Source organism: Zootermopsis nevadensis, unplaced genomic scaffold (genome assembly GCF_977971745.1).
Source record: "Zootermopsis nevadensis isolate Lab colony 2312 unplaced genomic scaffold, Znev_1.0 Znev_ptg000011l, whole genome shotgun sequence".
NCBI classification, from domain to species: Eukaryota; Metazoa; Arthropoda; class Insecta; order Blattodea; family Termopsidae; genus Zootermopsis; species Zootermopsis nevadensis.
In genome coordinates this window covers 17108375-17134733 of record NW_028259143.1, presented here as the reverse complement: position 1 = coordinate 17134733, position 26359 = coordinate 17108375, and the positions used below count along the sequence as shown (strand labels likewise).

Genomic DNA, 26359 nt, shown 5'->3' with positions numbered 1-26359 from the left:
TTAAATTACGTAAAATAAGAAGATATATTTATTTATTTCAGTCTATACACAAACTTAAATTTTTAAATGTTGTTGTTAAAATTAAAATTTAGCGCTTTTCATCGTTATTACGATGTTACAATTTCAGCGCTTATTATTTTACGACATGTTTCGATGCTATTGCATCATCCTCAGGTTTTTTATTATTATTATTTTCATCTTTAAAACTAATATATATTTATTAATGCAACCATTTATTGATTTATTTGTTTTGTAGATTTCTTTTGTATGTGTTCCTTTTGATCTTCGTAGTATTTTGCATATTTTGGTCAGTTGTTCATTATTCTGTGAAACAATTAATTAACATTTGAATTATTAATTATTAATATGAAAACCTGAGGATGATGCAATAGCATCGAAACATGTCGTAAAATAATAAGCGCTGAAATGTAACATCGTAATAACGATGAAAAGCGCTAAATTTTAATTTTAACAACAACATTTAAAAATTTAAGTTTGTGTATAGACTGAAATAATAAATAAATATATATTGAATTTTAACACAAACATGACGCATCTAAACTACAAAGTAAAAAAAGAAGTTTCCAAAACTTATTTTAAGCAAAGAAATGCGATAGATAAAGTCAAACAAATTGGAACTTACGTCAGAGACACCTAGAAATGAGCTAGAACGTTTGTGTACTATCTCTTGAATGCAAGAGACTTTCATTTTCCCCCCACAAAGAGCGCTCTTTGTCGTAAACCTCTCCCTACGTGTCAGCTGGATATCACGTGATATCACCTGCAGATAGGACTCAGAAACAGCAGCAAACTGATGAGGTGGACCGAATTCTTACCTGAATTGTAAGTCAGAGGTCGCAATGTTGTCTTCAGCCGAATAAGTACATTTGCACTTACCTGAAACAGAGAACGACTGTAAGATAAAACGCACATCAAAGTTTTAAAGACAGGACGACCACAAATTATAACAGAATTAAAAGACTTACGTCTCTTTCCTGTAGGGTTTTAAGAAAACCAAAACCAATTTAACTCAGATCAGCCCGTATTTGAGCAAATATTTGAGCCCGGAATATCCCTAATGAAAATCAGAAATTCTTTCCACTCAGCTGTTACGTGTGGTACAAACGTAGAGTTATGCAAATAAGAGAATAATTATTCATTATCAGTCAGGACACAAAATGGCGCACGCTAACCTACAAGTTTAAATTATATATTCATGATCTAGTAATTTCCAGAGGATATGAAGTCACGCTGAGCTAAAGAGCACAATTTCGTTCTCAATGGCGAGTGCAAAACACAGTCTTTCGCCAAATATGGTTTCTCAGGGAAAGAAATAACATCAATATTAACTATTTTAAATTAAAGCATATCTGGAACGTAGGTAAATATCAAGTCTTTAAAAAGATTAAAATTTCAAAGCCGAATGGTAACTATACATACCCCACCTGTTTTAACAATCAATAGGTCTTAATTCTGTATTGATTTATTTCGTAAGATTCTCGGTATAAATATCGATTATCTATTTAAAAACATTAACCAGTTAAACTACGTAATGTTGAAGTGTGGTGTTTTCTTTTCGGTACGGACTGGATTTTTCAATATTACGTAGGCGAGCTTCGGTTTCAAAGTGTTAAACAAGCTATTTTGTTCGACTGTATTACGTGGTGTTCTTTACTTAAGTTTTATTAAAATATTCCTATCTCATCTGGCACCAGTATCACGAATTATCGTACTTCATGCTACCAAGACAATTAATTTCAGGCGCAAGATGACGTAAGTGTAACGACAAATTTACAGTTTGAAACTACTGTACTATCAATGCTGAACCCAAATCCTTATCCCGTTAGTAAAAAATTGTTTCTAAAGTTGTGATGAACATACACAAAACAAGTACGATACACATATCGAAGCAAAACACGCAGATTAACGGATTACTCATTATTTATTAGAAATATCGATGTTATAAAAGTCCCACAGGCTTATGAAGAAGTGTACAAACCTCTTCCATAAAATCGCTCCAGCACAAAACAAAAAATTATTCAGAGTTGTAAAAGTGAGATAGCGATTATTTTTGGCATGTTTTAATGTATATTCTGGTAAATACGAACATTTGAGAGGAGCTTACTGCCTCCATCATCAGTGTGTTCTAACAGACTGAACGGTAAAACATTCCAGAAGAAAATTATTTTAATATTCGTCGTTAAAAGTTCGAATCTCAGTTAAAGAGCTAATTGCATTTAGTGCCCCTTTTGATATTCTATTATGTATCAAAGTTAGAAAAATACTGTATTAAAATTCTGACTTAAAGAAGAAACTTGAATCTCAAGACGCACGCAGGCCGTGAAAACCTCAAATCTTTCATACTTATTTTGTTAGAACTCTGATTTTATTTCGGTATAAGGAGAAATTAAGTAGTTGAGAGATCATTCATCCTTTTTTAAAATCGACTTCACCGAACCACACAATGTTCACCAGATGTTCTGATATTGCAGTAATAACCAAAAAAAGTAATTTTGAAGGTACGCGTATAACAGAGGTTTTAGAACGTAGTTTATTAAATTACATTTTCATATTTTAAAATTAAAATGCAGTCTTTTCCAGCTATCATGGGTTATCTTTAAACACGGCGTGTAGCAAAAATGAATCAAATTCGATATGGGTGCATATTCCTTGATGTGTTTAATATGAACGGAGCTCGTATAGATCGCTAGAGATCTACCGATCGACGGGGAAGTGTTATTGGATGTGTTAGAGAAAACGTGTTCGATAAAACACAGATTTCATTAACAGGTGTGCCACGTGAAGTGTGTGACCTTTGGGTGAGTTAGCATTTAAAGTTGAAAAAGAACAAATTGTTCATAATTTCTGTTCATTTCTCTCACGTTTCGTATATAATTCCCTGAAATGAGGAAAAACAGAATAATACAAAGCAAATGGATAAAAATTGGGGGATTGAGAGAAAATGCAATGAAAGATGGGAGGGGTTAGGGACCGGAGAAGGGGCACATTCCGTAATAATATTAAAATTTTGGAGAAAAAAAAATTATTTACATTTCTGTAGCCTCTAGGTTTCTGCAGATCGAACATAAACATCATTTTCGTAAGTCTCTTGTTTATTCGTTAAATTTTCTAATTATTCTTTCCCCCTTTTTTAAAATATAAAACAAGAAACGGACAGCAATGAAGTTTTCCCGGGCGGTTAGCCAGGTTGGTATGGGATTTCCGAGACTATCTCCGCTCCCACCGTCACATAAATCCCTGATGATGGTGGTGTAGATCGCCCCCGAAACGACGGCAAAGACGAAAAATTAGGGAACAGCGTACAGGAAAAAAAATTATTATACAAAGTAAATTTAGGAGAATGTTTAAAAACGTTGAGTACAAACATTGTGCTGTGATCACCTGCTTCAATTACGGACTGCGGATAGGCGCCATGTTTCATAGGAAATTTTCTCCTCAGTTGCAACAGTCTACTTTCTCCGTGGTATTTTCAGACGAGGCAGGTTTGCAATACGCTGTTTACAGTGTCTGAATTTTTTTTTAAAAAAAAAGTGAACAGACAAGAAATAAAGTTCTGTTAAAATCAGACGATGAAAATTCACGCGTGTACACGTAGAACATTCGAACATAATTTGACCTCTAACCACTTCTTTTAAACAAGTGACAGGATCAGAGATTTCGAATTTTCTCTTGCTATATTATTCTAAGCTATTCTGTTACATTCCATTGCTACTTTCAGATGCCCATTTTTTACTTTTCGCGGTTGTTCATGGTTTTTCCCAGTCCCTCCAATAAAGTACGGAGATGGTACTTAAATCAGGCCACAACTGCTTCCTTCCATACTCCCTTCAATTCACTGTTCATTAATCTCATCATCAGACGCTATATAGTCTTAGCTACTCAGAGCGTCATTAAATAAACAACAACAACCATTTACAAATTAATTTCTTCAGTCCACAGCTTATCACATCTCATTAGGGATTTGATAAAATGATTTTGAAGATTTGTATGGGATACAGCAAAGTAAGAATCAGCTAGCAAATTATATTTTCCAATACAGATAAAACTTTTCTCAGAGTCTGACGATTCAATCTGCCGGCTTTAAAACTGCCAGTCGAATGGCCCACGTAGAACTCAGGCCGGCACAGCAAAGTATGACCAAAAGAAGTCGACACATCCTTCCACCGCTTTGACAGTTACTCTGATTGATCACATGTGGTATGAATAAATGTAAATTTTCGCCCCCACGTTCCACCAATTTTGTGAAAGGAACAATGGCCGACAAATTCAGTACATGTCAATTACTGAATTACTTTTCTTTAATGTATTTTCATTCTCTGCTGCTCACGAAAAAATACACTTTTCCAAACCATACAAAATAAAGTGCACACTTAAGACACATTTCGCCTCCATGTGGAAGATGGCTGTCGTTTGGGTTGCAGCGTCCTGTAAGCTAGTAGAAGATTACAAACGTTTCGGAGGTCCTTCCTGCCTCCATCATCAGGGCGAATCGCTACATGGTGCTACAACCCAGAAGACAATCATGTTCATTTCAGTCTCTTTTTGAGAATTAACAAAAAGACAAAATGTTACAAACCGAGTAATAACAAAAGCTCAGATAACTAAATAACTGCACTGGGGAGTCTTTGTCCATAAGATGATAGTAGCTTAGTTAGTAAAAAAAAGTTCATAGTCTTTCATGGAACACGAAAATACCATTATTGGTCCCAAGAGCACGACTACCTGATTCCAAATGATCCACATACAATCTAATCGAAGCTTAAGAACATATCTTAATTATTTGTTTAAATTTTTTCAGTCAATCACAATAAAATTCCTATTAAATATTAAAATATTACTATAATTAACATTTAAATATTTAAAATATATTAAATGATGATCTCTATCGAAATGCTCGATTTCCATTACATCATCACTTTTTACACGACATGTTTCAGTTCTAAAAGAACCATCTTCAGGTGTATAATATAATATAAACTTAAATATAATTTCTTAAAATGCAACTTTTAGTCAGATGTTTTTCAGATTTCAAATGATGTTTTCTTCTAGATTTATTGTATTTTTAATATCGTATTCGAAGTTGTTCTGTATGTACGTCGTGCTTAACATGATTTTGTGTGGGTGAACGTTTGTTGTTGTTTTAGTATCATCCTGTAAAGTAAATAATATAAATACTAAATGAATATTAATAAATTAGAAATAGAAAATAAAATAATATATTTGATTTTGAAACATACCAGAAATATATTTTCCTTGTCCACGCGATAAATTATTAAGTAATTTCAAGCAACAACGTTTTAAGTCAATCATGTTCTTGTATTTTACTTGTTACGTATTGTTATCACTGTGACAGTGTAATGATACTCCTTATTTTTCATCGTAAATTGATTGCAGAGTTTAGTAAGTGACTTAAGTAACACGTATAACTAGCATAATACTGTATTCCTCACTTTTTAAAAGCCCGAACTTCTAATCGCCATACTTAAAGCAGTCTTATTTGTATTTTAATGTGTATTAGAGCAGTGGTATTCAACCTTTTTTGTTCGCGTACCCCCAGATATAATTTCTCTTCAACTTTGTACCCCCAAAGTTGTTGGTGTATAATTCAAGTTATACATAGTATATAATCTACATCTAAAATAAATTAAATAAATTACATTACTGATTATTCAGTGTTAAAAGTAAAATAATATTTTTTAAAAAAATTTCACGTGCCCCCTAAGATGTCTTCGCGTACCCCCGGGGGTACGCGTGCCCCAGGTTGAATACCACTGTATTAATGGTTCGTAGTTATCGAAGTTATGTATTCTTAACAAAATAAAAGTAAGTTGGAAACCTAAAAAGAACATGAATAAATCTTCTAAAAGCAATTCACGACTAGACAGAGTCAACATTATAACGCCAACAGCGAATTCATTTAAAAAACTCCATAGCTTCTATGTATCAAGTTTCCAAAGTCTCACAACACAGAATTATTACTGAGCAGAAAACTCGAATTTGGTATTTTCCGCCCCAGTCATTAAAGGCGGACAGTGAGCCAGATATTAACTCAACCGTGTAAAACAGAAAGCCCCTGGTGTGAAGTTCTTTACGACACTGCGAATTAAAATATACAAAACGATGTCCTCTCTGCGTGTGTGCGCGTGGATTAGCAGTGAGAGACAAGCCCACTGTCTCTGTACAATTTCTACTCAATCCTGATTTGACTACCAGAGCCATCTAGCAGTGAATCAGGAGAGACTCGCAAGGTTCTTTTACATTCCGTAAATCTACGACATAGGACCGACGGCTTGACTTCTCCTACGAAGGAAGTTGTCATATGGATCTTTATCACCCTTAAAAAAATCCATATTATATATTGTAATATAGGTTATAATAACATGCAAAAATTATTTTACTACTAAATATCTCCTCACACACAAAAAAAATTATAGACATTCATGTGTAGTAACCTTAACATAACACGACTTTATATTTTATTTAATATACAATATGAACACCACGTTACGTAACATTCAACTGATATAAAATCTAATGAGAACTTTGTGATTTCAGCATATATTATTTTGTTAAAAATCCATATTATATATTGTAATATAGGTTATATAGCATATATTATTTTGTTAAAAATCCATATTATATATTGTAATATAGGTTATTATAACATGCAAAAATTATTTTACTACTAAATATCTCCTCACACAAAAAAAATTATAGACATTCATGTGTAGTAACCATAACATAACACGACTTTATATTTTATTTAATATACAATATGAACACCACGTTACGTAACATTCAACTGATATAAAATCTAATGAGAACTTTGTGATTTCAGCATATATTATTTTGTTATCTCTGAGGATGGAAAATATCCCATATATAGGGTTATATATATGTTAAATTAATTATATATTATTGTGTGAAAATGTAAATACAATTCTGTTAGTTGATATAACGGTACACACTTGACAGAACTTACAATAAACAATTATTCGTTGAATGTCCATAGTAATTCAGTAAATAACAGCATATATATATATATATATATATATATATATATATATATATATAATATCGTTTCAACAGTAGTAAATTAGAGTCGATTTAGAGATCGAAAAAGTTCTCTCATCTATTGATATTACAGAGTGGCAAGGCAGAATGAGGACAGCGGGCGTTCTTTACAAACACTCATCAAAACTGTCAATGTTATGATTCTCTGTTATCATTCACGAATGCTCCACTAATAAAAAAAGCGATGACTGTGGAATTATGAACATCCGAAAATTTCCTATGCAACTCGACTTCCAAATTCACGTGAAAAATTCTTCGTCAGATGAGGCACAGAACATTTAAAGGAGGATTTGTCTTTCGATGCCTAGTACAGAGAATTTTCATTAAGTTTCAACGTTCACGCATGCGTGTGTTTTGTTAGTTTGAAAGAGTATATTACATTTACATTAAAACGTCGTTTTAATATGCTTTTCAACCAAAATATCTACTTTCTATGCATTTAAATAAAATTAATACCTCAAAACTATTACACAGGCTAATTACTGCGTTTTAAGATAAGTAAGAAATACGTAGAAAAATATGAAGGCGCATTCCTAGGCTGTATAGTATTTTATAATTACATCTCCACAAACGACATCTGATTTAAAATACGAACATAAATTAGCTAATGACATTTATTAAAAATAAAAGCTACCATGACACAAAATTTACAACACTTCGGCGAGCTGTTGAAATTAAAACCTTTAACCAAGAATAAACTTTAAAAAAATTTAGGGCTATCCGGTTGTATGTACCTTCCATATTATTGAACAACATTTTGCTGTTGACTTTACTTTAAAGTTCGATCTAGTTGAACACCTGAAATATTAGTGGAGTTGAAATATTTCATGTGATATATTCGAACACGCGGATTCCCTGGAGACAGCAGAAGGCAGTTTCGATGGCATATCAGATATACGTAGTGTGACCCGAGACAAGGTCCTTACTGAAAATAGAAGCGTAAGCAATTTTTGGAAATATGTTCAGACAAGGAACAGACTACGAATGGGGGCCCTTTTGTGAACTACTATATATCTAATAACTATTTATTTTTATAGTTTTGATGCGTCATGTTTGTGTTTATAATTCACATATATATTTATTATTCAAGTCATATACACAAACTTTTAAATTTTGATGTTAAAATTTAAAATTTAAATTTGATATTCTGCGCCATTCATCGTTATCTCGATGTTACAATGTTGCGCTTTAATACTTCTACATGTTTCGATGTCATAGCATCATCTTCAGGTTTTCATATAAATAATATTAATAACTCAAATGTTAATTATATTGTTGATAATTTCACAGAATAATGAACAAATAACATAATACGCAACATAATATGCAAAATAATAGAAGATCAAAGAAAACACCTACAATAGTAAACTACAATCTACAATCAACGAAAAGCTTGCATTAATAAATATAGAATAGTTTTAAATATAAAAACCTGAAGATGATGCTATGACATCGAAACATGTAGTAGTATAAGGCGCAATATTGTAACATCGAGATAACAATGAATGGCGCAGAATATCAATTTTAAATTTTAAATTTTAAATTTTAACATCAAAATTTAAAAGTTTGTGTATATGACTTGAATAATAAATATATATATGTGAATCTAATAACTACAACAAAGTATATAAAACTTGCTGGTTAACACACAATGACAGGTTTGAAATTGATCTAGATTCTTTTACAACGAATTATAATTCTTACCTATTTATCTTTCATTCAATAGAATCTGAAGCGTTCTTGCAACATGTAGTCTTTTAGAAGTTTACCGGCGTCTGAGAGGCCATTGCTACCTACTTCATCGCTCTGATGATGGAAGCATTAATCACCTGTGAAACCTATGTAACCTACCAGACTGTACTGCGCAAGAACTCAGAAGACAGCCATCTTCAGACTCACCTCCGTGAAGATCTCAAATCCTACTTAACAGAATCTGTTCAATCTACGTATCATGTAAACGTAGAATGTCTAAAATATAAATGTAACCCTTTATAAAAAAACAATAACAAACTGCTTCTGTCAAATGGCCCTGCTTTCGTATTCGGAAGTAAACTGTTAATAAAATATTAAACTATTTATATTGACGTTCAATAAAATAAAGCCAATTTCAATACATAACGACATTCTCGATAGTTTCGGGCAGTAAAATAACCAATAAGAATGCAAATCAGCTAATACTTTACGGGAGGAAATTGGTTTAGAATAAACTGCATGCAAATTCTTTAATTATAAAATTTCGTGTTCAGATAAATTCCTACCAACCTCATACAAGTTTCTGGGCAGTAGATTCCAAAGGCTACATTACACCTATCAATAATCCTAATTGTGGTTTGCGGACGGTTGTACTGAGACTGGATAATAAAACATTTTCCGGCCTTGTGCAGACTGATACGGTTTCAGGTGTAATACAAAAAGAAAATTCGGTAAAGGTGCGACGTTCCGTCACGTGCGTCCAGATCAACGTGAAGACCTATCAGAACTGAGACCCACTCCGTGAGAAGACCACGGCTCAGGAACAGAGAGACTCGAAATTCCCGACAGAGTACCAAGAAAACAGCTGACAGTGTCGTTTCTACGAACCTGAAACCGCGAGAAGAAAGCGAAATTCACCGCCAGAGGATAAAACTCATTCTCCAAAGACGAAATTTCATATGCGCTTTATTCGAAAGTCTGTATTTATTTATTCAGAAGACAGGCGGGCAAAATTATCTTAGGGTGGCTAATAAATCCTTTGAAAGTGTCGCAAAGTTCAAATATTTGGGAACAACAATAACAAATCAAAATGATACTCGTGAGGAAGTTAGGAGGAGATTAAATTCCGGAAATGCTTGCTACTTCTCAGTCCAAAATATTTTGTCTTCCCGTCTGATTTCTAAGAACCTGAAGATTAAAGTATATAAAACAATAATCTTGCCTGTTGTTTTGTTTGGGTGCGAAACATGGTCTCTCACTCAGAGGGAGGAACACAGATTGCAGGTGTTTGAGAATCGGGTGTTGAGGAGGATATTTAGGGCCTAGGAGAGAAGACGATGGGGCGTGGAGAAAACTGCATAATGACGAGCTTAAAAATCTGTACTCCTCCCCCAATATTGTCAGGGTGATTAAGTCGAGAAGAGTGAGATGGGCGGGACATGTAGCGCGCATGGATGGGACAAGAGGTGTGCACCGAGTACTGGTTGGGAAGCCTGAGGGGAAGAGACCTCTGGGGAGACCTAGACGTAGATGGGAGGATAATCTCAGGCGGGATCTATGGGAGATAGGAGATGAAGGAGACTGGATTTTGTTGGCCCAGGACAGGGTCCGGTGGAGGGCTTTGGTTAATTCGGTGATGAACCTTCGGGTTCCGTAAGCCATCTAGTTAGTTAGTTAGTTAGTTCACAGACTGTGTACCCTCTTAAAACCGGGCGAATAACATGGAATGGTAGGATTACTAGTGAATAATGAACTGGAAATGATGGGAAATGAAGCATGTGTGGCCTAATTTTAGGTTCTTTTCAGCATTTATCTGAAGGGACTTGGAAAACCAAGAAATCACGTAGTCTCAAAGAACCTCTTTCCGGATCAAAATGTGAACTCAGAATCTCCAGAATACGCAACAGAAGTGCCAACCTCAAGGCCGTAAATTATATCTCTACGATACGAAAATCTCTGTACATATGAACACAGCACTTGACTTCTGTACAACATTAAGAACAAAAAAAAAAAAGAAAAGATTTTCCTAGTATTTTTATTTTAATCCATAAATTAAATTTGAATCTGATGCAAAATGTTACTATTTCTTCTGATTTTTGCCTCTCGAGTTCTTATTGAGAGATGACGAAAAGTTTCCAGTACCAATTCAAATTTAAATCCCGAAGTCCAGGTTCTGCTCGAACGAAAGCTTGTAAAAATAAAAACTGTGTGAATTTCTCTTCAAGTTGGGACATGGAAACTGTTCCAATCGCTAAAATTCCCTGCAGAGCTAACTTTTCCCTCGAACAAAGAACGAAGCTATTAGCTGGTATAATTAGGTGTGTTACGTCTCAACTTCTCGTTATATCCTCTCGTCAGGATGCCCGTTACAGAAGCTCGTAAGCGCCCTGTCACTACAAACTACCTAGTGAAGAAGATTATTAATCAATTTGGGAACACGGCGTTAAAACTTAATTTTATCCTCTGAACCAAAGCTGGGTTTTTGTCACAACACAAAGAAGCAGACCTATTACAGGTAAACAAAAGTCCCACACGTGCTGTTATTCGATTTGCAATTTCTATGAACTCCTGATATTCACTGGACACTGAGTTTCTTGAATCCAGCACACAACCTTACGAATGGTTTAACCATGGAATCCATGGATGAGGATCCAGATGGACCCCCATCCATATCACACAGCCCATTTCTTGGAATTATGTTGGTCCATGTAATGGCGTTGCAGTCAGTGACCGGGAAGTGAGCAGATCAGCTCCTTCATTCGAAAAACAGTCACGCAGCTGCATACGTAAGGGGGCCCAATTAGACTCCTGTCCTGTGTACAATACGTAGTTTAGAAGGCCAAGATAATTATGTGCAAAATGTAAGAATCCAGCCTGTACTGAACATAAATAACTGCTTTTAAACTGCCTTTAAATTAACTTTTTTTTTCAGTTTTGAACAGTTAGAGGTAGAAGAACTCAATTGTTTTCAACAAAATTAAAAGTTATTCACAAATTCTGAATACAAAAAAGGTGAGTCTGAATCCTGTATAAAATAAATGTTAAATCACTTTTAAAATTGATTTTATTCTTAATCTTCGTGGTTTCCATCTCGTGCGTATCTTCCCATGTTAATATTTTCCTTCCAGTAACACGTAACTCGTGATAGAAATTTACGAGAGATGCAGAAACTAAGAATATAAAATAAAAATTTTGAATAGGTTTCATCAATATCTGTCTGCTTTACAAAAATACTGACGCGAAAATATCATTATGTAATATTCTCTCTAAAAATTAAACAGGCAGTTTCAAATACCTGATATAAAATCCATATAATGTTCTGAAGAAAATAATACAAGGTGATTCAAAAGTCCCTATGAACCTTGTAAGAAAACAAATATATCCCTCATGGTAAACCTTCTTACGGCTATAAAATGTTACGAGTGTTGAAACTGGGTTTACAAGAACGTTTGAATCATTTCTCACTTCTCCTTGCAAATGCGTAGAGATTCTTGAATCACCCTGTATAAATCAATCGTAAACATGATTGAGCGTTTCCAATTCGTCGGCAAGAGTGGTCAGAATCCTAATATGAATCACGTGGCTTTGCAACTCCACCCATCATTCTAGACTGCTACTGACATTGAATGGGAATCAGTACTCCTCATTCGACACGCACTGTGACTGTTTTATGAGTGGAAAATGAAATAAGAATGACAAACTGTGTGCAACATCGCTGTCGTTTAATTCAATGCCGGAACACTAATGCTCGCGTGTAGACATTACCCACTATCATAAAAACAGACTCTTTCAAATATTTTTTCGTCATTCTTATTGAAATTCGTAATGTTACGCATGCATTGTTCTTAATTATAAATTTCCGATTTCGAGCAACGATCTCGTAATGGAATTCAAACACGACAATTATCATCTTCTGTCGCCTGTTCCGGCCTCAATCGCCCTAGATTACATTAATTTTTTTTTATATTTTAGGGCTTATTCTGGCAAATTTTCGCTCTCCATCTTTTGCAAACGATCATTCAATTGTATGTATTAGAACTCATCCAATCCTTTCCCACCTATTGTGTCTACTTAATTCTCCTTTTACATTTTTAACTGATCTATTCTCCTACCTACTTTAAGCGTTCTTACGAATTCTACAGTTCAAATTTAAGTCTTCATACGAAATTATTTTTAATGCTGAAACTTTATAAAGTCCTGTCTCTTAATTAGTATTTCCTCGTAATGCCCTTCGTATTGTTCCAATCAGCTTGAAATCAATGCAACTTATTAATCTTTCCATCTCAGTTATCATCATAGTTATCGGCCTATGTTATTCAATAACTTAAGTAATTAAAATGTTCAGACCTGTTGAAGTGAAATTCATTAATCATTATTTCCACAAAGAAGTTCACCGTAACCAAATTCAATAAACATCAGAATTATCAAAATATAACTCACGGGCATAGTTAACTAAATTTGGGGCAGTGTCCTTCTCGTGAACTTAACAAAGTTCATCGATTCATTATAGACGACTGAACACAAACCGATGTCTTAAAAACACGTTACTGCACATAAAATTCCATCGTTGACATTGGACTTAATTTTGAGTGTTATTTAAAAGTTAATACTCGTCTAATAATTAAGAGTTCTTACTATTAACAAATATTGTGTTTAATTCAACTGCAGATACTGAATAAATTTGACAGTTTCTGACACCTGAAACGCACACAGAACAGTGAAAGTCATTCAGATTATTCAAGGTGGCAGAAGATTCAGAACAGCGCGCTCTGATAGCGAAACTGTCAACTTGTCCTTCACTCAGACTTCCTATTGTCAGATAAGAGTTCCTGAACTCTAATGGAATACACGCCCACAAAACTGTTGAGAACACTTTTGCATTGCAATGTAGGATGTGAGGTTTTCACGGCGGGAGTCTGATGATGGCTGGCTGTCTTCTGGGTTGTCGCGCCGTGTAGTCTGACTACACGGCGCGACAATCCTTTTTAAGGGTCTGCGTTACGTACTCCTGAGCAATTTTCAATGTTTATCGTTACCCGTCTAAAGTTATCTGATAAAGATGTTTCATTACACCGATACATAATCTGGCGTAACTCTAGATGGTACACCTACATTTAACAACCAACGAATTGAACTCTTTTCTGACATTAACCAAACGTAGTCAACGTGTGGTTAGCACTCTTGCTTTGCATTCTGGAGGCCCCAGATTCAGATCTCGCCCCCAAGGACCAATCATTCCTGACTTAGAATTTCTGCAATTTTCCTCATTGTCAACAGGCAAACGCCTGACAGCACCTTAAATTAGGCCACGACCGCTTCCTTCCAAATTCAAATTCATCATTCAACATGTATCTTTCGACGCTATATAAGCTGAGCTAATGAATACGTCATTAAATTTGTACAGATTAAAATTCAAAGGAACACTGAATATAGACCTAATGCACAGATATTTTTCTGAGTCATAATAAATGATTACTTTTCCGACGGATGGTGCAACATGGAATTAGCTGAACACAATTATTCATGTTGTGATAATAATAAAGGTATTTTCTAAGTCATGACACACGACATTGTGCCTTACCGCAAACATCTTAATTTTAAATTGCCTTGTAAATAAACCTGTCCTGGTCTCAAAACCACAACAGACACTTGCGTCAAAGACAGAGAGCGGACTTCCTGCCTTCCAGCTTCATTTTTCAGGGACAGAAACAGCGTACGCTCTGTCAATGTTTCCTGTACCATGTTATGCCTTGTCCAGCTCCCTGGAGACACGTGGTATATACGAGGTTAGCTCAGAGACACTGTGTGATCGTCCGTCACTCGAGAACCTTATTGCAGCCCCGAAAGTTTACGTTGGCACTAGAAAACCCCTAGACGTTCATTTGTCCGGAAAAGTTAGACCGCTCGTTACAAACACTCTGAAACTTTAAGCATCTAAAGAACATACGACATATGTTTCTTCCGCGCAATGACGTAGTTGGGACCCGTTCGTAATTTCTAATTTGTATCCTGGAGAGTTTTGAAATGTGGTGTTGGAGAAGAATAGAGAAGATCAGGTGGACGGATCGAGTGACCAACGAAGAAGTTTTGAGGAGAGTCAACGAGCAAAGACACGAAGGAAAGCTAACTGGCTGGGACATATTATGAGAAGGAATGGATTAATGAGTGATATCACCGAAGGCCAGGTTGAAGGAAAGCGAGGACTGGGAAGAAGACTGATACAGCTAACCGACGACCTTAAACAAGGAAAGAAGATGACGTTCCAGGAATTAAAGCGAGAAGCCGAGAATAGGGACAACTGGAGAGCTCTTTTTGGGCAGAGCAATGGACCTGTCGTAAGACAGAACACTTAATAATAATAAATAATAACCGAAATATCGTAGGAACTGGTGATACTTGTTTTCAGACCCCATGTCCATCATCGTGTTCACTAGATCCCATACTCAATTGCACTAAACTTGATAACATCTCACAAATAAATTTTATGATTAAGTAGATACATGAGTTCAAGGAACTGAGTCCTCGGTTTGTCTTATAAATCTCATTGTCGTCACGTCGAGTCTCGTACCACTCTGTCCTGTCACTGAATGTCTTGATGAGATGCCTCTTCGCTCTTCGTAGTAATTTGTTACCCACGAGAGAGAGAGAGATCTTGTACATGGATCTGTTACGCTGTCACATAAATTCTGGTCGCCGTAGCCAGACGCACTCACACATTCGGCATGAGACATGTCATAAATTATGAGAGACAAAAATGTCTAGGTGTATGACACATATATTACATTATTCGTTTCCTCTATTTTACATTTAAACCCACGAACATTAGGCAAAGATTATAAACAGCGAAGCTTCTCAACACGAAGGCAGCAAGGACCTCTAAAACGTCGGTAAACGTCTACAAAATTCCACGGCATAACATTCCAGAAGGTAGCCGTCATAGTGTCCTGACAAATGTCGAAACTACTTCACAATTTCTGAATTAACCCTTTGAAGCCGAAGCTCGTCTTCATAATATTTACGAATCCAGACCGTACCGCGAAGAAAACACTACACCTCACCATTACGAAAATCAGCTGGTTAACCCTTTGAAGCCGAAGCTCGTCTTCATAATATTTACGAATCCAGACCGTACCGCGAAGAAAACACTACACCTCACCATTACGAAAATCAGCTGGTTAACCCTTTAAAGCCGAAGCTCGTCTTGATAATATTTACGAATCCAGACCGTACCGCGAAGAAAACACTACACCTCACCATTACGAAAATCAGCTGGTTAACCCTTTGAAGCCGAAGCTCGTCTTCATAATATTTACGAATCCAGACCGTACCGCGAAGAAAACACTACACCTCACCATTACGAAAATCAGCTGGTTAACCCTTTAAAGCCGAAGCTCGTCTTGATAATATTTACGAATCCAGACAGTACCGCGAAGAAAACACTTCACCTCACCATTACGAAAATCAGCTGGTTAACCCTTTGAAGCCGAAGCTCGTCTTCATAATATTTACGAATCCAGACCGTACCGCGAAGAAAACACTACACCTCACCATTACGAAAATCAGCTGGTTAACCCTTTGAAGCCGAAGATCGTCTGAATATTATTTATGAATTCAGCCCGTACCGCGAAGAAAACACTTCACTTAACCATTAGAAGTCGAATCAGGCGGTACCACATAAGATTTAACAAAAGAACATCCCGGTCGAAGCCTTAAATCTGAATTTGAAGAGGCCAAATGGGCTAAATCCATAAAAGTTTTAATAATAACAGAATCTTTGCTGTTATGACAAAGGACTGTCATCACCGTCTTCATAAAATCAACACATCGTCATTCTCTTTAAAATCCATATTAACATTATCTCCCCACCTAAATCTCAACACATTCATCTCATCTCGAAGAAAAATAGTCCTTAAGATACTGAAAGTGTTTCACATGGTTAAAAAGTATCATCATCAGTCAAGAATTCAGAATTTCGCCCACAGAGTGTCGAGAAATCATCATTAATTTCATTTAACAGCGATAACTGACTCATCATTATGGGTTGATTCTTCTGAGGTACACACTCGACGTTTAAATATTATTCACGTCCGGTTTCAAAGCGTCAAAGGGTCAAAGGGTTTGACGTATTAAGATATTTCTCACTTTAGCACCTCATCAACAGCGGGAGAGATTACGACATGAAAAGGGCGTGGCCCAGGAACCTTGTCCTTGCACGAATCTGCAGGGAGTTTTATATTAAGCCTAGAGGTACAGTCAGAGCAGAATTAATGGTTGCAGTCCACCCAGAAGTAACCGGTGGGAAACGAGCAGCTGCATTTAGAATTTTATATCCCTTGAAAAAAATATATCGCAGGAACGTTTTAACGAAACCAGCTCGAAGTCTGCACAGCGCATAATTTTCAAAAGCAGACGTAAACTTTGAACAAAACCGATATTTTAAGTAACTGACTTAAATGGTACAAAACATTTACTTTCATTCGCTCGGAGGTTGCAAAGAACTGTTTCCCACGGGGCGACAATAACTTCCGGCCAAGTGGTAAGTTGTTGGCCTAAATATAGCAGCTGTCATCAGACTACCTTCTTCAAGGCCGCCGAATTACTCCACACCTCCATCCACCTCCCGCGCGGCTCAAACTCGACAGAACAGCGATGCTAGCTTTGAGCTGTCTTCATTTGCCCCACAATCCGCTGTTCTTGCTGTGACCTTGAACCACGAAATTTGGTGACGATCGCGATCTACAAGTCGCTGAAAAATCTCATCTGCAAAAGTTGTCACTCTGCACGTCCTACAATGTTACGAAACATTTCAAAGGCCTCGGGGAGAGAGAGAGATAGAGGGGGAGAGAGAGAGGGAGGGAGAAAGAGAGAGAGAGAGAAAAGAGAGGGGAGAGAGAGAAAAAAAAAAGAGGGGAGAGAGAGGAGAGAGAGAGGAGGAAGAGAAAGAAAGAGGGCGAGAAAGAGAGGGAAAGCGAGAGAGAGGAGAGAGAGAGAAGGAGGAAGAGAAAGAAAGAGGGAGAGAAAGAGAGGGGAGAGAGAGGAGATAGAGAAAGAAAGAGAGAGGAGAGAGAGAGGGAAAGCGAGAGAGAGAGAGGAGAGAGGCGAGAGAGAGAGAGGAGAGAGAGAGGGGAGAGAGAGGAGAGAGAGAGGAGAGAGAAGGAGAAAGAGAGAGAGAAAAGAGAGGGGAGAGAGAGAAGGAGGAAGAGAAAGAAAGAGGGGGAGAAAGAGAGGGAAAGCGAGAGAGAGAGAGGAGAGAGAAGGAGAGAGGAGAAAGAGAGAGAGAGAAAAGAGAGGGGAGAGAGAGAGGGAGAGAAAAAGAAAGAAAGAGGGGGGTTTTGTGAACACGGGAATAAACCTTCGTCTTGTCTGAAAAGCTTGACCATTAGCTAAATGTCTGCTCCTTACTCGTTTAAGCAAAGCTGAAGTGCTGAAATATATATTCATACCTAGCTGACAGGTGTAATTTTAGGAAATGTAAAGATATCAAACATCACCCCTGTGTACAAAGCTATGAAGCGAGCCGAGTTATTTTTATCTTTATGAAGGTCAGAACACGACAACAAAATAAATGCACACCGAAGCCTTCAACGTTGATGACTAGAGGCAGCTCAGTTACTACTGGAGTTTTACTAAAAGTTTGTTACATAAACAACAAGTCTGATAGCCGTAGCAGCCAATTTCACTTCGTAAGCAGGCGGTCGGTAGGAGAGGAGGCGGTCTGAATCTCCGCATGACGTAACAACACGTGATTTGAATGGACAAATCATTCTGGTGGTGTATCTAACATATCCGCCTCCACAGTATTGCGGATTGTCTACGAAAAGGAACAAATGCAACCACTTTTAGGTTAGGTTCGAAAAAGTAATTCGAAATACAACTTGTTTCGTCTTTCCTGTCCATCCGCCCGGAGATAAGAAGTCCGAATGGTGAATCTACAATGCATCCTGCCTACAGTTCGCGACTGTAATCTTGAGACTTGCGAGGAATGCAGGAATTCCCCATCTCCTCACCCCGCAAGTCTGAAGATTACAGTCGCGGACTATACACATATTTATTTTTAAATTGTTTCAAGGATTATTTACCTAATGACCTAAATGAACTCTCATAAATTCCCTCTGATTATGATAGAACGTGACGTATAAAATACACAGGCCTACACGACATATTCTATTTATTCGATTATTACCAAACGCAAATTGTATTCGCTTACTACTTTGCTGTAATTTGATTAATAAGTTCTGTTCTTGACTGTATTTTGCCTTATGCACTTATAAAAAAATCTAAAACACACATTCCATTCTATTGTCTTGCATTTAAGAAAGTAATCCGTTCTGAGATCAGATTTCAGATGTTTTATAATTTCGACACAGTTATTTAGAGGCTGACAGTCGCTCAGCTGATTAAGAAATACATTTCTTGTCCTTTATAAAACCTTAATATTAATAACCACGTTCTCGAAAGTCAATCCTTGGTCCTTATATTCACTTCACACACCCTCATTATAATTCATTAATACCTTTTTTAATATTATCCATCTTGCCACTGCACCTAGGTCTTCCGAGTGGCTCCTCACTACAGGTTTCCCGACTAAATTTCTTACGTAATTCTCATTTCCCGTGCACGCTACGCACACACGTTCCGCCCCAATTTTATTACGCAACTATAAACATTTTAAATGTCAATAAATACGTTCTAAACATTTACTGCCTTTAAACTCGAGGTCAATGTGAGAGCCATCATGTTGCAGATACATTGAATCGAACATCTGAGCACGTGACTTAACCTCGTGTTCCCATTGGACAGCGCGCAACAACGAGACGGACTGGTTACCCAGCATGCCTGAGGATGAGAACAGATATGGCTCTCAACCATTAGCAGAATATATGACGCGTCTTGTAACCCGGCAGTATTTAATTAATATAAACATTCATCGAACTGTGTCGTTCATCTGTTAGACTCTATTCTACCCTGAAGATGAAGGCGAAATTACTCCAGAATCGTAGTTGTAACAAACAAGAATATAAAACGCCATAACCAAGGCGAACGTAACATTTGCTTCAACAGACTCTGTAGGTTTCTCGGAATGGAAGAAATTGTTTGTACGTTTACAGTAATTAAATGTTTCAGCATTTCTCAAGACTTTGCCATTGTAAATTAATGGTCTCTCGTAAGACGATTACAGTTCCAGCATTTGCATAAGAGCGTCTACGCTTAACATGTAATAATACGGTAAATGAAGTATACTTGAATGTTAAATGTAACAAGACAAAGGAGTTGGTGTGATTCGTGTGTAATCAGCGTGTTATTAACTTTTCATGAGGTGCTGAAGACTCAAAGGCAGCAGAATATATTATTTTTCGTATATTAATCATATCATTTTATATCTAGTTTCATGTTCTGAAACTTCAAGAAGTTACGTCTGACTCTTGTATCTGAAACGTGGGTTGTAACACGCGAATATTTTAGGATTTTTACAAAGAGCGTCTCTATTTTACTTTCAGTAGTTATACAGAACAGTGCAACATGAAAGCACGCCACGAAATGTATTAAGATTTATCCTAGTTCTTCATTCACAACGCGTTTTATTTGAAGCCGATGAGGAACGTAAATCTGAATACGAAACGTGAACTCCGATGCCTTTCTGGGTAGTTGGAAATACCAGCGACCAAAGGCGTTGCCCTATCTGGACATTTTCAGTTGTTATCTACTCTGTTCGGTTGTCATATGCTGTATTTATATAAATACTCTGTTAAACTTTGTAATTTAGTTTAAATTTATAATCTAATTTTCCATGCGGAACTCACATCAAGACCGATATGAAACACGCTGAAATGTATGATAAATACTTGGTCAAATTCCCCCATTCTATAACAATGGATTATTGCAAGTTGAACAAATGTAAAACACTGTGAAAGTATATAGCGTTCTGGTAACATACCTGAATTGTAGTTTACCGTAAAAACGGGAAGTAGCATCTTCACTCTGTATGCACTACAGGTCTAATAGGACACTTACACTTCTTCCATAAACAAACGACACTTACTTTACACACATTTTAATTTTACACAACATCGAAAATTTATATCTACGACGTTGGACGCTTTGTTGTTGAGACATTTGAACCGTTACTTGGCGTCTGCCAAACGAGCACACATCTGTGAACTTCACGTTAGCACAAATAACTTCACTGTCTTCATATATCCTGCTGTGGTAACAATAAACTATAAATAACAATTGTCTTCAAAATCCGTAACAAACTTTCTTCCTTTGTAATTTCCAACCGTTCACTCTGACCAACTGCAGCTATACACAATACAATGAATCATGGTCCTTGTGAGCTTTTACTTCCATTTCTGTCACCCCCCATGGATAATGTTTAAGTTTACAAAACCGAGAGTTGCAGTAAGACTGTGTTGGGTAAAAATGTACTATAAGCAATTTGTACTGCATTACTAGTGTGAAGAGCTTATTTAAATATTTAAATTTCATCCAATATAATGTACTTTTGTTTTATAATTAGCGGGGGTTGTGTACGGTAGAAGGAACAGCCACTATCGCACTCGCATAGCTTGTGCACGTGGTGATTTGGAGTGCAGTACTGTACCATACAAAGAAAAGTCAACAGGTGTCATTGTTTTAAGGGTGATTTCTTGAAGTTTAATTTGTGTTTTGGATAATTTTGATTCTGCCAAGCGAACACAGCGGCCACAAGCGCACTGATACACTCTTATGTCTTAAAGTACTATAGCAGCTAATGGAATACACTGATATTTCAAAGGTATTCTGTACGCCTTCCTTGTTTCCTTTTTGTTGAACCCTACTTCCATGTTTTTTTGGGGTTTAGGGGCAAAGTACAAAACAGCTGTGCAGGCAGTCCTCCCCAGACGGTCGATACTGGGGGAATCACCCTAAAGGGGGCGTGACACCCCAGAGCCTCATTAAGAGTAATATTCAGGGCCAAATCATAGAGCAACTTCAAAATTTTTTCACATTATAATCTTGTGAATCCGCTATTCAGGACGTGTGTTTCTTTTTTACGTATTCAACTAATCCTTGACCCCCAGAAAATGTGATATGAATCAAGGCGTTTTGAGGAGCTAAGATTAGATGTTCACCACCTTGAAGATGGAGACAGGAAGAGCTTGCGAAACGTCGGTCCATTTATAGCAGACTACACGGCACAACATCCCAGAAGTTAGGTATCATGAAGATATAACGAGTTGTTACGAAATTTGAATTCGGCTCACACATGAAAAGACCATAAATATACTAATTAAATACATTATTTAAAAAAACTGTTAATTACGAACATCCCACATAACTAATTATTGCATATTTAGTCGATAACTGAAGGGGTGGATGAACATAACGTAGACACGAAAAGAATTATGGGCTTAAAGAAATTTTTAAGCATTAAAATGCAAGTTCCATGGAAAACAATTTCATACTGCTAATTTCAAAGAGTTATAATGCGTTATAATTATAATAGAATAATCTGGTACACACGAAAAATGAGGCATATTGCGTTAATATACGAGGAATAAATCAATGCAAAAGATTTTCCTGATAATTGAACTATTTAACGCGTAAGGGATAACCAAAGTCGCTCGTTTAGAGGTGTGAGATAAGCAGACAGTTTTTGAATACGACACTCGTTTACAGGATTAAAATGGGTGTGGTTGGCAGCACTGCCAAACAATAGACAGACATTACATTGAAATCACATTAAATGTTCTACATTTCTGTACAAATCACGTGGGTTAGAATATCGCTAAGTACATAAACAACTTTTATGGTTTATATATTTATTTTACTTTCAGGGTGAAAGATATTTTCGTAAAATCTGCTCGACCTTGTGATCAACGGAAAACGTAATTGTTACGTGCAACTGTGAAAAAAATCCAAAAAACACGAGACTTAAATATTTATCCATGTTCCTAGGGGAAATAAATTAGTTATTGTTCTATTAAACTGTCGCTTACATGTTTATGAGTTATAATTACTTCTAACTCCACAAATAAAAGAGTAAATTGTGTACTAAACTACCTAGTAACCTGCTTTACGTGAATAGAGCAACGTCTGGTTACGTAACCCCAGATTATATTACACCAGCGAAAAGAGACGTTTCTCGTTAGAACTTTGGTTTTCCTGGAAGCATTCCACTCACGTTATTATTTATCTATTAGTGTTCTGTCTGACGACAGGTCCATATGAACAGGATCCTTCCATCCTTTTCTCGGACTGGGACCTGTTCATATACGTTCTTGGCAGATGATCCAGAAGTGGTTTGCCATTGCCTTCTTCTGTGTGTGAATGGAGTAATTGTTGGGATGCCACGGAGGAAAACTCCGTGTTGCCTAGACCACGGCCTTGCCCAACACAAGTTATAAATTCGGGCACCGCCGGGAATCGAACCCCGAGACCCCAGGATTACAAGGCCAGCGTTCTAACCGCTAGACCACCTCATCTTATTATTATTTAGTGTTCTGTCTGACGACAGGTCCATATGAACAGGATCCTTCCATCCTTTTCTCGGACTGGGACCTGTTCATATACGTTCTTGGCAGATGATCCAGAAGTGGTTTGCCATTGCCTTCTTCTGTGTGTGAATGGAGTAATTGTTGGGATGCCACGGAGGAAAACTCCGTGTTGCCTAGACCACGGCCTTGCCCAACACAAGTTATAAATTCGGGCACCGCCGGGAATCGAACCCGAGACCCCCAGGATTACAAGGTCAGCGTTCTAACCGCTAGACCACCGTGGCGGTAGCTCACGTTATAACACACATTAAATAAGTTGAAAAATTTAATGTTACGTTATACGTGCCATCTTTACGACCTGTACGCTTATCATGACTGTACGTAAAGCTTTCGTCTTTCTAAATCCATCCTTCTTCATCATATGATAAGACAATATTTCGACAGGCGTATTCATGTGACCCTAACCACCTAAATTCTCTACTGTTTTCAGTATTAATAAAATTAATACGTTTTCTGCATAAAATTATACAGTAACTACAAGGATATATCCTTCTGTCTGATAATCCCCATTCTTCGTCTTAGAAACTAATCGAAAGATTTTGACTAAATTTAGTATTAGGAGTCTAGGCAAAGAAGCATCAGGGGAATAAAATGCTGGCTGGTACCGGGTAATAATAATGAATATTTAAAACAAAATCAAAGTTTAAGAACTTGATCAATAAAAAAGGATTGTCTTTAAACAATAGGCAAAGATCATACATCAATGATCTACAAGTTGAGGCATATTTAAAACATTTTTCGATATAAAAACTCTTATGTGACTATGTAGTACTTCTGAGTTTGAAATAAATATTTCACAACAGTTTCAATTAGTGCTACGAGGCAGAATCGCAGATGGTGCTTGACAGGCTGACAAAGAAAGATTTCCAGGGATGCTTCCAGGCTTGGCAGCGGCGCTGGGATCGTTGTGTTCACTCCCAGGGGAACTACTTCGAGGGTGATGGATGAATTTAATACCTGAGATAAGTGTACGGGTTTTTATACGCGCAGTCTTGAAACTTTCCGATCGCACCTCGTATGTCCGTCAATTAAAACAGAACTCTATATTAGATTTATAATAATAATAATAATAATAATAATAAGATAGTGTAATTGCGTCATATTGTGAATATGATATAATATAATAATAATAATAAATTGAATTAAGAAGGAAGCTGAGATCTTTAATTACAAGGACCTTCTCATTGAAGTATAATGGATGTGGAAAGTGAAGGCAGAAGTTCCCAATAATTATAAGAGCAACTAGAATCTCTCTAAGTCACTCAGAAAATATTTGGCCAACATTCCGGACGAAAACGACATCAGGGAACTTCATAAAACCGCCATTTTAGGATCTTCATACATCATTCGAAAGACGCTGTCGTAAAATATATAGTCATCCCTCACAATAAAACTATATAATACATGTAACACGTATTAAAAAGAAAATGTATTTCAGAAATACCTCAGAGGCTAGGTTTTTCTCAGGTACACAGAAGTAAATACCCTTTAAAGTGGTGAATATATGGGATTATAATGAATTTCTGCTGTCATACTGCGATATTGTAAAATGCAGTAACAGTTTTAATCTTATTCTCTAGACTATATTGAGGGACTCTGTTACTCGCGGCCGTGGGTCTGAATGTAGTTGCACCCACGCGGGGGCGGGGCACAACTGACCTTTCCTCGAAGCGGAAGCTGGACCTACTCATGTCGCTCCAGGCACTCATACTGCGCCCTTGTCTCTGGAAAGGTTGCTGGGCCTTGCTCGTTCTTTTTCTCCGGCTCTCAGGAGGAAAGCTTGTTCTGACCACGCGGGGGTGTCCCGCCACGGTGTCACTGCTGCTCAGGTCGTCCATCATAACATCACTGACGTCATCACCGGGATCGGGGAGCATTTCGTAGGTCCACCCCGGAAACAACGGATGTCTGTAGGTTTTGTTGCAATAGGTTGCCAGCTTGGAGCCGGGGGGCGTATCCCGTTGAGGGAGGTCAGACGTCTCGTCTCCGCTCATTTAGAAGGTCACACAGATCACAACACCCGATAGACTCTCCTTTCACACCCAAGGATACAATATTTTTTTTTACGAACCTCAAAAACTTAAATTCCAGACTTTTCTAAATCGCTTTTCATCAATTAACCTAATCAAAAAAATTTCTAATCACGAGTCACTATTTCAATATAGGTAATTACAATTTCAAACTGCGTCTGATAGTTTCAGACAAAATTCCGTTACCTGATTACTAAAATTCGCAACGAGAGTGGAAGAACAGAGTAGATAAAATACATGACATCATTATCAAATCTCGCCGAAATGATAATTAACTGTCACCCAGTGTCTCGTAATTCTCAAGAGTGACGTTCAGAAAATACGTAAGACAGACTGAACGCGATGCTTCCCTGCTCACCACTGGTAACACTACTTATAAGAATACAAAAGATCGAACCCGGGACTGCAAAAATGTAATGTCGTTGTCGTGCGAGTATCGGTCTGCCCGCCGCGGCACCACGTCACGCGGACAGTTCGTCTACACACTGTGTACTTCCTCGCGAAATTCGCTTCAGACCACAGAGCGCAGCATCGATCCGCGGGAAATGACCGGACCGAGCTGAGCTACGACAAAGCGGGCTGAAAATTCGGTGTCTGGGGCGAATAAAACGCGTGGTAGGAGATCCTTGCTTTATCAAGGGCACAGTCCTTTTGTAAAAGCCGTCAGAAACTCCGTCGTATCTTGCAGAACCAGAACGCAACACAAAATCGAACATTTCTACATGTTTTATTTTAATATTATCACACAATCCATGTCTACGTCTCATAAATGGTCTCTTCCGTCCAATTTCCCTGATTATTAAGACTGTATTCATCTTCTCAACTTAACGTATACTCCACACACTTGTTACTGCCCAAGAATCGTGTTAATTGGAGACAACTCACAATCATCAAAGTTTAAGTAATTAGTCAAAATGAATAATGGCGAAAGTTGGTTACTATCGTATATTTACGTAAACGTGTTCGTCCCTACGATAAAAATTAGTACCAGTGACAAAAAAAGTC

At 37.1% G+C, this 26359-nt stretch overlaps 1 protein-coding gene across 1 annotated transcript in view; it reads right to left on the bottom strand.

Annotated features, from left to right (window-relative positions):
- Nucleotides 1-25468, bottom strand: part of SLO2 (slowpoke 2) — a 284378-nt gene extending 258910 nt beyond the window's left edge. The window contains exon 1 of the mRNA XM_087347471.1: nucleotides 24984-25468. Within this exon, the coding sequence (XP_087203597.1) occupies nucleotides 24984-25318 (335 nt within the window). The 5' untranslated portion in view covers nucleotides 25319-25468. The remainder of the gene's footprint in view (nucleotides 1-24983) is intronic.
- Between the last annotated feature and the right edge of the window lie 891 nt (nucleotides 25469-26359).